This window comes from Pan paniscus, chromosome 19 (assembly GCF_029289425.2).
Source record: "Pan paniscus chromosome 19, NHGRI_mPanPan1-v2.0_pri, whole genome shotgun sequence".
Classification (NCBI taxonomy): domain Eukaryota; kingdom Metazoa; phylum Chordata; class Mammalia; order Primates; family Hominidae; genus Pan; species Pan paniscus.
In genome coordinates, this window is record NC_073268.2 from 94,447,201 (window position 1) to 94,461,379 (window position 14,179).

General features: G+C 54.2%; 1 protein-coding gene and 1 non-coding gene across 4 annotated transcripts in view; both read left to right on the top strand.

Moving 5' to 3' along the window:
• PGS1 (phosphatidylglycerophosphate synthase 1) overlaps nucleotides 1–14,179 on the top strand; it is a 46,522-nt gene that overhangs the window by 20,212 nt on the left and 12,131 nt on the right. For 2 of the 3 annotated variants that reach the window (XM_008971539.7, XM_003818270.6), the window contains exons 4-7: nucleotides 532–631; nucleotides 1,596–1,785; nucleotides 2,927–3,105; nucleotides 5,801–6,322. In XM_008971539.7, coding sequence (XP_008969787.4) covers nucleotides 532–631; nucleotides 1,596–1,785; nucleotides 2,927–3,105; nucleotides 5,801–6,322 — 991 coding nt within the window. The remainder of the gene's footprint in view (nucleotides 1–531; nucleotides 632–1,595; nucleotides 1,786–2,926; nucleotides 3,106–5,800; nucleotides 6,323–14,179) is intronic. The other variant, XR_010110726.1, reaches the window with a different exon arrangement.
• LOC112437657 (small nucleolar RNA SNORA30/SNORA37 family) lies at nucleotides 2,183–2,311 on the top strand. The gene has a single exon (XR_003026216.1). It is a non-coding gene; the product is annotated as a small nucleolar RNA SNORA30/SNORA37 family (small nucleolar RNA).

Genomic DNA, 14,179 nt, shown 5'->3' on the forward strand with positions numbered 1-14,179 from the left:
ACTGCGCCCGGCCGCCTCCCTCTATTTTTAGGATATACCCTCCACTCCAAGCCTGGAAGCCTGTGTGTTCTCATGGGAGAAGAATGGAATGTCAGCACTGCGGAGAGTGGCCAGTGGGCAGGCCGTGTCTTGGATTCATTCATTTGCCAAATATTTACTAAGCACTCTTTACGAGGAGGGCACTGTTGGTTGTGTCTGTGAGGATTGTCTGTGTTGAAATGTACGTGAGACCTGGTGTCGTAGCATTTCCAGGGTGGCACGGGCTGGCTGTCAGGCAGCACGCCTCTGCCTGCAGGTCCCTTTCCATTCCTGGAGGCCTGGGCCGATCAGGCCCCTGGGTGCTTCTTCTGATGATCATGAAGGTGCTGTCAGACAGAGAGCTTTTGTGGTGTTGGTGTCCGAGTGCTGATGGCACAAACCTATCTTTGGAGAAGATGACGAGGGCACTAGCCGATGGGGCGATTTGTTTTTCTTTAAATTACACACACCTCTTTGGGTCTTAATCTTCTCTTCTGTGTTCTTTCTTGGTAGGTGGACTGCCTGGAAAGTACTCTAGAAAAGTCACTCCAAGCAAAGTTTCCTTCAAATCTCAAGGTCTCCATTCTCTTAGACTTCACGCGGGGCTCACGAGGTAGGTGGCATGCAAGCCTGGCCCCTCATGCTTCCTGTGTCAGATCCTCAGTCCCAAGAGGACAAGGCTATTTGGAGATCATCCAAGCTGGCCCAGGACTGCCAGACTGTGTGAGTTAGGATTTTTTTCTGCAGCAAGTGACTGAAAGCCCAACTAAAAACAGCTTAGGCAGGAGCCGAGTGCAGTGGCATGCCCTGTAGTCCCACCTGCGTGGGAGGCTGAGGTGGGAGGATTGCTTGAGCCAGGAGTTTGAGTCCAGCCTAGGCAACGTAGCCAGACTTTGTCTCTTGAAAAACTGCCTTAGGCAAAAAGACTTTTTGTGGACTCCTGTGACTGATCTGCTTTGGGTGGCTTGTGATTTGGGGTTTGGCCGTGTCGCCAGGATTCATCCCCTAGCTGTTTCCTTTGGGCTGGCTTCCTTCTCAGGCTCTGTGTGGTGGCCCCTGGTGGCTTAGGCTTGTCTCCACATGACACCTTGTCTTTTGGAAGAGTCTGATTCCATGAGAATCGGGTCAAAGCTCCTGACTGGCCTGACGGTGGCATGCCCAGCTGGGAGCTTGGAGTGTGCCGAGTAGCCCAGCCCAGGCCTGCGTGCTCCCTCATGGAGCTGGGGGTGAGGGGCAAGGTGGGTAGGGTCGTCTTCACCCAGAGCAGAAATGCTGCGAGTGGGTGGGGTAGTGCCCCCGGAGAAGGTTGGGTGCAGTTACCAGGAGAAGGGTGAATGGGTGCTGTGTGGCAAAAAGAGCAGGCGTCTGCCACGCCGAGGACTTCAGGCCTGAGACATGGCCAGCATGCAGGACAGAGGTTGGCCTGGAAGTCCTCTGGCTAGGAGTAGCCCCAGCTGGTGTGACTGATTCGGGTGGACGGCACAGGTGAAGGCGAGGCCACGTGGAGGTGGCTCCTCATTGGGGGCAGGACGCCTTCCTGTTGTGAGTCAGCTGCCGTTTTCTCTGTCCGTGTTCAGGCCGGAAGAACTCCCGCACAATGCTGCTCCCACTCCTGCGGAGGTTCCCAGAGCAGGTCCGAGTCTCCCTCTTTCACACGCCGCACCTCCGGGGGCTGCTTCGGCTCCTCATCCCTGAGCGCTTCAACGAGACCATCGGCCTCCAGCACATTAAGGTGTACCTCTTCGACAACAGCGTCATCTTGAGCGGGTGAGTGCTTCCCACCGTCAGGGCTTTTGCCCTCCTGCTCTGCAGGCTGGAGGGCAGTGGAATAGGAACAGTGGGAAACCCATTCCCCTCAGTCTTGGAGAACCTGCTTGTAGGTCTGGCTGCTGTGCACCCGCAGCACCTCCCCGACACTGTCTCTGCCACTGAGGCTAGAATTCCCCGGGGGCTGACTGGAAGCCAGTGTTGACTGGGCACTTAGTCTGTGCTGGCCACTCAGGTGTGTTGTTTGTTCCCACCCTCAGTGACCCTGTGTAGTATTTTCCTCACTGTGTACATGTGGAAACAGATCAGAGAGGATGAGTCACTTTGTCAGGTAGACAGAGCCAGAAAAATAAACAAGAGTCAGACCTGGAAGTCCAGGTCCTTAGGCTGATAAATATGGGCCCTTTCACAGGGCCTCCCCTCGGCAGTGGGGCCAGGATTGGGTTGCTGGTGCTGAGAGAAAGCCCTTGATTGCATCCTTGCTCTGGGACTGTACCAGTGGCAGCTGTCACTTAGTGGGACAGAGAGAACAAACAAACATGGGCGCTGATAAATAGCCCTGCATGGGCCGGGCGCAGTGGCTCACTTCTGTAATCCCACACTTTGGGAGGCTGAGGCAGAGGGATCACCTGACGTTAGAAGTTCAAGACCAGCCTGGACAACATGGTGAAGCCCCGTCTCTACTAAAAATACAAAAATTAGCTGGGTGTGGTGGCACACGCCTGTAATCCCAGCTACTCGGGAGGCTGAGGCAGGAGGATCACTTGAACCTGGGAGGCGGAGGCTGCAGGGAGCCAAGATCATGCCACTGCACTCCAGCCTGGGCGACAGAATGAGATTGTCTCAAAAAAAAAAAAAAAGCCCTGCGTGGTTAGTTGACTTTCTGTGTCTGCATCTCCTCTTCTCAGCTAGACTGTCGGCTCCTTGAGAGGAGGAGCCTGTGGGTCACTTTGCTGTGTCATCTTGGATCAACTCTGGCTTTGTCTTTTGCACGTGTTCATTGCTGAGTAGCTATTTGTTAACTGCATCTTGACCTGAGTTTGTCACCCCCCTGCTAGTTCACCTGAGACGTGGGTCACCAGGACACGCTGCTGCATACCCTTGCCTGAGTCCTCCTCACCTGCATCTTCCCTCCCTGTAGTGCAAACCTGAGTGACTCCTACTTCACCAACCGCCAGGACCGCTACGTGTTCCTGCAGGACTGTGCGGAGATTGCTGACTTCTTCACGGAGCTGGTGGACGCGGTGGGGGATGTGTCCCTGCAGCTGCAGGGGGACGACACAGTGCAGGTGGTGGATGGGATGGTGCATCCTTACAAAGGTAGGGGCTGCCGCTGACACCCTTCTGTGGCTGTGGGTGGGGTGGAGTGAGGGCCCGGGAGAACACAACTCTAGGTGGTTCTGCCACGGGCATAGGGGACTTGGGTGGCAGGGCTTCATTCTGCTTTTGTCCTTGAAGCCAGACAGATGTGACTCACTGACCATCAGTCATGCTCTGTGGGTGAGAGAGCCGGCCCAGAAAGGTGGGAGCTTGGGCTTGGGACTCCTACTCCTTGAGGCGGAGTCACTCAGGTTTGCACTACAAGGAGGGAAGACGCAGGTGAGGAGGACTCAGGCAAGGGTATGCAGCAGCGTGTCCTAGTGACCCAGGTCTCAGGTGAACTAGCAGGGGGGTGACAAACTCAGGTCAGGATGCAGTTAACAAGTAGCTACTCAGCAATGAACACGTGTGCCTGGGCGAGTGACCCAGAAGCCTGCCCTGCATCACAGGAAGCAACCAGGCCAGCAGCTGTTCGCCTAGGGCCCATTTCCCCAAGCCTATCACCTGGGCCTGTGGCTCCCAGCTCCCTTGAGCTCTGTGGCCCCCTGCCTGGAAAGGGAAGTGGAAGAGCTCTCAGCTCTGCCCACTGGAACCAGGCAGGTTCTGGTGCGAGTGTTCTGGGGCATTTGCGTTCCTGTGATTCCTGCGGCTGTGGCTCCCCCATGGCCTTTAGAGAGCTGCTGCTTCTGGATTTGCAGCAGTGTCTGAACTTGGGGAGGAGCTGAAGGTGGGACTTGTTGGGAGAAGAGGTCTCTGCGTCTTGTGGACCTAGAATGGAAGCATTTAAGTGGGCCGTCTGGTGGAAGCCCTGTCTTTGTGTCAGGGGAGCCCTGGGCCTCAGACCCCTACTGTGATGGTGTGATGCTCTGCCTGCCGCCATGCTCTGTTCCTACCGTTGTATTTTGAATTTCATCTGGAAAGAGCTTGTGGAGCTCTGTATCTCTCTTGCTGAGTGCCTACCTAGCATCCTCAGCTTTGCCTTTTGGCCCAGAAAGCCTAAAATATTTACCATCTGACCCTTAAAGAAAATGTGTGTGGATCCCTGGTCTAATGTAACGGGCCAGGCATGGATATGAGAGACAACAGGCCATGCTTAGGCCAGGATGAGAGCCAGCACGCTCGGAGCAGGAGCAGGAGCAGGGAGACTCGAGCCCAGCTGTGCTTGGGAGAGTGAGTCCACAGAGAGGCTCAGGGTGTGCTCAGGGCCCCCGGTGCTCCTCCCTCCCGCAGCCCTGTCCAGCATGTGGCAGTGTGACTCCTTTCTCCCCTGGAGGGTGTTGGCATCAACAGGCTAGACTCCTGCATGGGCTGGTCCTTCTCTTTGTTCTGTAGCCCAGCCCTGAAAGGCACTGAGTGTCTGTTCCTGCCCCCAGCTCAGACCATGCAAGCCAGCAAGGATGACCTGGGACAGCCCTCCTTCCCTGTTTCACTTCCCTGATCAGCCTTGCCAAAACCTTGTTGTTTTATCAATCCTTTATCAGACAATCAACTTTGGACAGTTGATATTCTCCATTTTTGTATCATTTTCATTCTAGTAACTTCTATTCATATATATATATATACACACACACATATGTATGTATATATTTTTGAGATGGAGTTTTTGCTCTCGTCACCCAGGCTGGAGTGTGGTGGCACGATCTCAGCTCAGTGCAACCTCTGCCTCCGAGGTTCAAGTGATTCTCCAGCCTCAGCTGCCCGAGTAGCTGGGGTTACAGGCACACACCACCACACCTGGCTAATGTTTGTACTCTTGGTAGAGACAGGGTTTCACCATGTTGGCCAGGCTGGTCTCAAACTCCTGGCCTCAGGTGATCTGCCGGCTCCCACCTCCGTAAGTGCTGTGCTGGGATTATAGGCGTGAGCCACTGTGCCCGGCCTGTTCTTATTTTTATTTTTTGCTTCCCTATACTGTATTCTTGGTTTTATTCTGTTGTTTCTTTCCCCTGTCTTCTTGAGTTGGATGCGTAACTCATTAATTTTCAGCTTTGTCTTGTCTGATAATAGCATCTTTCCCATCAGTGTGTCTGCATGGTCACCTGTCACCAGTGTCTTGTCCAAATACTAAAGGCACCCCATGCAGAGCCTGAGCCTGCCCGTTCTTCCTCTCTCTCAGGCACTGTCACTGCTGTGGGAAGCTTTCCCACATGGTGATGTGCTTATCCAAGGTGATGGCTTGCCCTGTGACCCCGTCTGTGGAATACGCACGCTCCTTTTTTGGTTATACTTGCATGTCTTTATTTGACTGAGCTTCCTTATTGAAGTAGAACATGCACCCTGAGCACCAGTCGCAGGTGTACAGCCATGAACCTGCTGCTAGTGGACCTGCTTCCTGGAGGCCCCCCGTATGTGCCCCCCAAGGAATTATCCCAAAGGTAACCACTATCCTGATTTCTCTCCCTGTCAGTTTGTCTTGCCTGGTTTTGAGCTTGTTTGTAATTGGAATGATATGTCGACATGCCTTTCACTTCTGCCTGAGTGTGGGCTACTGTGGACCAGGCCCTTGTCTTGGGCAAACTGTATCCCCAGAGGAGCCTCGCTCTGGGCTTGGGGTCCTGGGCCCACTCAGCGAGTGTTCAGTGAACATCCAGTTGTAGCATCCGCACCTGCCTATCACATGCCCTGTCCCCTGAGCTGGGCAGAGTCCAGACCCTCCATTTCTCTTCCCTTCACTCTTCTTTCACGTCTTCCCCAGGGGACCGGGCCGAGTACTGCAAGGCAGCCAATAAGAGGGTCATGGATGTGATCAACTCAGCCAGGACCCGCCAGCAGATGCTGCATGCCCAGACCTTCCACAGCAACTCTCTTTTGACCCAGGAAGATGCAGCAGCTGCTGGGGATCGCAGACCAGCCCCTGACACCTGGATTTATCCGCTGATTCAGATGAAGCCGTTCGAGATTCAAATCGATGAGATTGTCACTGAGACCCTGTTGACTGAGGCAGAGCGCGGGGCAAAGGTCTACCTCACCACTGGCTACTTCAACCTGACCCAGGCCTACATGGACCTGGTCTTGGGCACTCGGGCTGAGTACCAGATCCTGCTGGCCTCACCAGAGGTGAATGGCTTCTTTGGGGCCAAGGGGGTGGCCGGCGCCATCCCAGCGGCCTATGTGCACATCGAGCGACAATTCTACAGTGAGGTGTGCAGCCTGGGACAGCAGGAGCGGGTCCAGCTTCAGGAGTACTGGCGGAGGGGCTGGACGTTCCACGCCAAAGGTGCGCAGTGGCTGGCTGGAGGACGTTCCAGCGTGGGACAGCCACAAGCATGAGCAGGGGGTGGGGAGCCCTGGCGCCTGCCTGTTAGAGTGCTGTACTTCTCCCTTCTTACCTTCCCAGCAGCCCTTGCAGGCACATCATAGCTGTCCCATGACTTGGGGAGAGGAGAGCATTCATCTCCTCAAGGGAATTTTTTTTGTGTGTGTGTGACAGTCTTGCTCTGTTTCCCAGGCTGGGCTGCAGTAGCATGATCTCAGTTCACCGCAACCTCCACTTCCCGGTTCAAGCAGTCCTCCCACCTTAGCCTCCTGAGTAGCTGGGACTACAGGCGCGTGCCACCATGTCTGGCTAATTTTCGTATTTTTGTAGAGATGGGATTTTACCATGTTGCCCAGGCTGGTTTTGAACTCCGGAGCTCAAGTGGTCTGCCTGCCTTGCCTCCCAAGAAGTGAATTTCAGTTGTGTAAAATCCGTCTCTTTTATGCATCAAAGACTGTATATGGTCACATTATTTGGTGGCTGTCGTAAAGATGTGGTGACATAACCTCTCCTAAGAGATGGAGAGGAACATGCCTTAGCCGTGAGATGGAGTGTCACTCTTGTCCCTCAGGCTGGAGTGCAATGGTGCGATCTTGGCTCACTGCAACCTCCTCCTCCTGGGTTCAAGCGATTCTCCTGCCTCAGCCTTCCGAGTAGCTGGGATTACAGGCCTGTACCACCACGCCTGACTAATTTTTTATTTTTAGTAGAGATTGGGTTTCTCCATGTTGGTCAGGCTGGCCTTGAACTCCTGACTTGAGGTGATCCACCCGCCGTGGCCTCCCAAAGTGCTGAGATTACAGGCGTGAGCCACCACTCCCGGCCCTTAGCCTCGTCTTGATTGTCAGAGTTCCTGCTTGTTGGCAACTTTTTTTTTTTTTTTTTTTGAGACAGAGTCTTGCTCTGTTGCCCAGGCTGGAGTGCAGTGGCACGATCTCGGCTCACTGCTACCTCCGCCTCCCGGGTTCAAATGATTCTTGTGCCTCAGCCTCCCTAGTAGCTGAGATTACAGGCATGCACCATTACACCTGGCTAATTTTTGTATTTTTAGTAGAGATGGGGTTCCACCATGTTGGCCAGGCTGGTCTCGAATGCCTGACCTTGTGAGCCACTTGTCTCGGCCTTCCACAGTGCTGGGATTACAGGCGTGAGCCACTGCGCCCGGCTGGCAATGCCTTTCTCAGGGAGAAAGAAGATTCATTAGGGATCATTTGTTTTGGCATCAGCAGCCCAGTTTTCCTGTCTTTTCCTCACTATTGCTATTGTTTTTTTCCCTATATGCCAATGTCTGCCTTTTTTCCCCATAGCTGAGGAAATGGAGGCTCTGTGCACAGTCTTGCTGGTGGGGGTGGTAGGAAGAGGGTCACACTCTGCAATGCATGTTTATCCCTCTCAGGCATCTGGCGGAGCAGCCGAAATGGGGCAGAATCCCAGGGGCAGCTCTCCAAGACATGGGTACAACATGCTGGAAACCTTGTGCTTAGCAGTGGGCTTACTGCATGGCCTCTTAATGCTGGGGGGGTGCCCGCCTCTAGCAGCGGGACCATAACTCCTTTCTGACACTGGGGACCCCCAATCCTGGGGCTAGTCTGTCTAGAGAAGGGGAAATGATGCCTGGAGGCCCCTGCACCATGAGTACATCCCATGGCTTTTCTGGCTTCTCCCTGGGCAGTCCAGAGGCCTGTTTTGCTCCTTCTCTTGTCCTGGTCCTAGTGGCTTTCGGAAGAGCTGAGTGAGTGGGGGGGCCTCCATGGATGGGGAATCTAGGCTGTGGACTGCCGTAGGCACACAGCTGTGTTGTTGAGACTCGAGGCATCTTCCGGTGCTCAGGTGATTTGTTTTTGTTTTTGTTTTCTTTAAACCAATGTTTTTCAACTGGGGGATGCGTTGTAAGAAATACTGAAGCCGGCCAGGCATGGTGGCTCACACCTGTAATCCCAGCACTTTGGGAGGCTGAGGCAGGCAGATCATGAGGTCAGGAGATCCAGACCATCCTGGCTACCACGGTGAAACCCTGTTTCTACTAAAAAAATAGAAAAAATTAGCCGGGCGTGGTGGCGGGCGCCTGTAGTCCCAGCTACTTGGGAGGCTGAGGCAGGAGAATGGCGTGAACCCGGGAGGTGGAGCTTGCAGTGAGCTGAGATCGTGCCACTGCATTCCAGCCTGGGCAACAGAGCGAGACTCTGTCTCAAAAAAAGAAAAAAAAATACTGAAGCCCAGGTTCCCCTAGACCTTCATCCAGCTCTGTGGGGATTGAACCCACCATGGTGTTTAAAAAACGCCCCTAGGAGATTCTGATGCCTAGCCTAGCCTTAAGAACCACTGTCCCAGCTTGGAATGGGAAGCTTCTGGCATGTCCAGGGCATCCCACGTGCTGCTTTGAGGCCCACAGGCCTGTCTAGGCAGGTGGCATTGTTTGGTGCGGGAAGTGACTGCCACACTGTCCTGCAGGGCCCATCCTGGCATGTGTTGTGGCTGAACCAGGCTGGTGGTCAGTGTCTCAGGGCAGGTGGCCCCAGCCCGTGGCGGATGTGGAAAGTATTTTTGGATTGGCGTTACTTCTGGGAATAACAGCAGTACCCAGGGATGGGGTATTGAAAGAGTTGGCCAGTGGGGCAGCTTTGACCTTTGCGGAGGCCTCAGACCCACACTGTCGTGTGCTGGAGAGGTGCAGAGGAGTGGCTACGCGTCGCTCTCCTCAACTGCACTGTGCTGGAACGATGGAGGCCCCTTAACTCAGCCTGGAGGGTGGGAGGCTCCTGGCCTGTGGCTTCTGACTCTGCCACGGGTTATTTCCCTGAAGTGGCTTTGATAAACGTGAGCTGACTCCCCAGTTACCGCTGAAACAGAAACACCCAACCTGCTTTTCCGGTGCGTCTTGCCTTTTCCCGGACTGATGTGCTTCTGCCACTCCCTCTCTCCTGCCCTGGTGCGGGTGGTGTTGGGTCGGGGCGGGGGGTGCCCTGCAACCCAGGAGTGCTGGATGAGTGGGAAATTGGGGATGATCTTACAGCTGGATCCTAGGGCACGTGCCCATGTGGGGGATGGGATTGGGGGAGAGTTGGCAGAGGTGGGTGAGGGATGGATGGTACGTGGAGGGGGCTGCTGCTGAGCAGAGGGGCTTCACCCTAAAGCCAGGAACCAGAGGTCAGAGGTCACTTGATGCTGAAGTGAGAGGCAAGGGTCCTTCCCTGCTCAGTGGTTGTGTCCCCAGTGGGATCTTAAGTCAGCACCTCTTCAGGCCCATCTTTTGATGGTCACTTCCTCCAGGGCAGCGTGTGTCAGGTGAGAGATGAGTGGGCAGCCGCAGGGTGCTTGTGGATTTCGATGGCTGGCCCAGTGGACCATTCATTTCCTGACTGTCTGCCCTTTGCATGGCACTTGCTGGGTACAGGCTCTGTGCCTCCTTGGGTGTGTCTGTGTTTGGGCCCCAGAAAATTCCTGCCGGTGGCTATGCACTGATACCTCCACTCCCTTACTCAGGTCCTGTAGGACAGGCCTTGGGCTGATCTCAGCTCCTCCTGCTCCCAGAAGCCCTTGGGCAGAGACAGGTAGCCAGGACTCTGTGGATTCTAGATCCTTGCCCCTCAGACAGCACTCTGCTGTCAGCACGGCACTCTCTGGGAGCCAGGCAACAAGAGGCTTCACAGAGTGACTGTGTTGAACTTGCTGGTGGCCCCATGAGTGTGGTGATGCAAGGAAGAGCAGCGTGGGGGGAAGAGGCACCTTCTCATGTGAAATGACCCCGTGGCTCAGCAGCTGCCAGTGGATTTCAGTGCAGTCTGGTGACAGAAAATTCAGAGGGCTGGCCTTTATTCTTTAGGGTTTTCTGTGTTGTCAAGTATTGCCAGGACTGTCTGGCAGTTGCTTAGATGCCTTGTTGGAAAGATTCTTGTGTGATAACCATTTGCCGATCGTTCAACAGCCTGATAACCTCTTTTGCATACTATGCTGATTTCTTAACATATTTTATCTATCAATCAGTCAATCAGTCTATCATGTATCTCTATCACATTTCAATAAATTGAGCTGTTTCTAAGAACCAGAGGAACATTCAACTATTTAAAGGCATGCACTAGAGACTTCTTTTGCAATATGGTTTATCTATTTCATTCTTATTTGGATTTTTGTAAAGGGTGCCTATTCAGAATACTCAGGAGAAGCCATGCAAGTGTGATTTGGCATAGGGATTACTAGACTTGAAGTCTAGAAGCCTGGTTCTGAGTCCACATTTACCTGTGGCCACAGCTGAGGGGCCTGGCTTAACCTCCTTCCTGTGCAGTCGGGGGATGGCTCTAGATTGTCAGGAGGACACGGGGAACAGGGCTGATGTTTGACTTTCTGTAAAATAACCGTATGGTTCCTAGGCCAGGTGAGGCACCCTGGTGGGGCGCGTGGAGGTTGAAATCACGCTGGGGGCCGAGGGCTGCTGCGCGTCCCTGAGCGAATAGATTGGCAGAAGGGAGTGGAGTGGGGGTCTTGGATCCCTTGGTGCCGTGTCTCTGGCCTTGCTCCCTGTAGTTCTGTTGCGCTGATTCGGTCGTGAAGGAAGGTGCTGCCAGGCCGCTTCACCTGCATCGCCTTGGCTTTGGGAGGTGGGGCTGAGTGGGCATCTGGGTTGGATCTCAGGCAGGTGGCAGTTCCTCTGATTCATGGTTGTCAGTTTCCTGTTGCCTGGCCCTCGCTCCTCGCCCAGTAGGTGTGGTGGGACAAGGTTCTGGGAGCTGGGGGTGGAATTTGGACTCTTAACGGGAAGTGCCTCGTGCTGCCGCAGACACATCTGGATGGGTGCTGAGCTTTCCTTCCCAAGCCTGGTCCTGATCGGGGGTGGGGTACAGGCAGGAGCAGCCCGGCCTTGTCAGCCGTTGAAAGTGTGGTATCTGCTGGGTTGCCGGTAAGCTCGCTTCGAGGTCTTGAGAGGCAGTGCAGGGGAGGCTGAGTAGGAACCGTGTCAAGCTAGTTCTTATGTCTCTCTTCATCTTTCTGCTCCATGGAGGTGAGGGACAGAGTGAGTGGTGCCCATCCCATTATCACATTCAGGCAGGAACCACGCTGTGCTGAGCCAGGCTGTGTCCATCTGCTGGGACATGGGCTCTGCCCTCCGGCGTGCATTTCATGAGGAAGATCAGAAAGTGAGTTTTAACATGTTGACTTCCATTTCTTCTGGACGCAGTATTCTAGCACTAACAACACAATGTGGGTGGCTAGGGCGGAGCAGGTGTTGGATTAAGAGATTTCTGGCTCACGCTGACAGGGAAATCTGTTAATGGTTGTGAGAATGTCACTATTTTTATTGCCTTCCTGATAGGCCAATTGGCATTCTGCCCAAAGGTGAACTGATGGTGAGAGGCGGGCAGCCCCACCCTGTTTGCCTAGGCCACACGTGGGGCGGCTCTCCCCTGGGCACCCAGTGGGTGTGGTAGGGGTGCTGTGCCCGTGCAAATTGCTCGCTTCAGGCTGAGCACACACACCAGCCTGTGGGCCCTTACAGTTTCTCAGAGCTGTACTAATGTCAGAGCAGGCGAGCGCTTATCCTGTAAGGATAAGTCTGTGATGTCTTCTGTCCCTTCCGTGTTTTTACTGGAGTCTTGAGAACCCTGTGAGATTTATTGCAGAATACTGTGGGAGCGCTTGAGGGAGGGGTACGTGTTCATGCATGTACTCTTAAAATGTTCATGCACTTCTGCCTTAGACCTGCAAAGGCCTGGCGCGGTGGCTCACACCTATAATCCCAGCACTTTGGGAGGCCAAGGTAGGCGGATCACCTGAGGCCAGAAGTTTGAGACCAGTCTGGCCAACATAGTGAAACTGTGTCTCTACTAAAAATACAAAAATTAGCCGGGTGTGGTGGTGCATGTCTGTAATCCCGGCTACTCGGGAGGTTGAGGCATGAGAATCGCTTGAACCTGGGAGACGGAGGTTGCAGTGAGCTGAGCTCGTGCCACTGCACCCCAGTGTGGGCGAGACTCCGTCTCAAAAACAAAACAAAACAAAAAAACAAAATAGGCCAGGCGCAGTTGTGGCTCACGCCTGTAATCCCAGCACTTTGGGAGGCAGAGGCGGGTGGATCACCTGAGGTCAGGAGTTTGAGACCCAGCCTGGCCAACATGGTGAAACCCCGTCTCTACTAAAAATATAAAAATTAGCTGGGCATGGTTACAGCCGCCTGTAATCTCAGCTACTCAGGAGGCTGAGGTGGGAGAATCGCTTGAACCCAGGAGCCGGAGGTTGCAGTGAGCCAAGATCGCGCCATTGCACTCCAGCCTGGGTGACAAGACGAAACTCTGTCTCAAAATAAAATAAAATAAAACCAAAACTTCAGAGCTTTTTTTTTTGGGACGGAGTCTTGCTCTGTCACCCAGGCTGGAGTGCAGTGGCATGGTCTCGGCTCACTGCAACCTCCGCCTCCTGGGTTTAAGCCATTCTTCTGCTTCAGCCTCCCCAGTAGCTGGGATTACAGGCACGCACCAGAATGCCCAGCTTATTTTTGTATTTTTAGTAGAGATGGGGTTTCACCATGATGGCCAGGCTGGTTTTGAACTCCTGACCTTGTGATCTGCCCGCCTTGGCCCCCCAAAGTCCTGGGATTACGGGGGTGAGCCACTGCGCCTGGCCGTCAGAGTTTTTACACTTAATTTGACCTTTTTTGGGAGAGACATTATTACTCTCAGTTTGTTTATTTTATTCAAACAGATATTTAACAAATACCAGCTGTGTCCCAGGCATCATTCGGGACATTGGGAATGGATCACTGGGTACCAGACAGACTAACTCCCTGCCCTCCTAAGGCTTATACTTTGATGGAAAGCAGATAATAAGCAGATGCGTCTCTACAAATATCAGGGAACGAGCTACGAAGAGCAGAGCAAGAGAAGGCTCCAGGCTGCTGCAGGATCTGTTACAAGGGGGCTCAGGGAGGGCCTCTCTGAGGAGTAGACACTCGGGCAGTTGGCCTGAGTGAAGAGGGAGCATCCATGCCACCGTCTGGGGCCGGAGTGTCCTGGCAGAGGGGAGAGAAATGAGGAGCCCCCTCGACCACATGGGGCTTGCAGAACAGCAGGGGCGCTGGGAGTGGTGGGCACTGAGATTGGAGGGTGGGCAGGGCCTATTGGAAAGGGCTCAGAAGCCACGGTGCGAGTGCTGAGGGAGCGCTGCCATGGAGGCCAGGAGTGCCGAGGCCTGGATCAGCCTTCCGCGGGGCAGTATGACTGCAGAAGAGCAGGGGCAGGCGTCCTTTCTGAAGAGGAGGCCCAGAGCTGGGAGGCAGCAGCAGTCCCAACTCCAGTCCAGGTCCTCCTCTGGTGTCCCCGCGACACTTGATTTATAGTGAGTGAGTGTGGAGTAGCAGCCGCCTCTGCTTCCCCTGCACCCTGCCCTCTCTGGCACCCAGGGCTGCAGCATTTCTCTCTGCCCCATGAACTGCCAGCAGTCAGTCCCTTCCCAAAAGCACTTGGTCCGCAGAGGGCTGCTTCCTCCCTCCCCAGGCTGTCGTTCCTGCTGCAAGTCTCCCTAATCTGATGGTTCCTGGAATAGTAAAGATGTCAGGCCCAAAGGTCAGGCCCTGGGATGAAGAGTCGGGCGTGATAACCAGTTTACAGCCTTGGACTGGGAAACAGATTTCCCGACAGCGAGTCCCAGGCCTGATAGTCTTAGCCCTGTGTATACACAGCCTGACATCCTGACTGGTGGTGCGGGTCTGACTGGAGCTCCAGACCGCTCAGGCCTAGAGCGAGGGAGATGAAACAGAACTAAAGGGCTCCTGCTTTTTTTTTTTTTTTTTTTTTGAGATAGGGTTTCTCTCTTGCCCAGGCTGGAGTG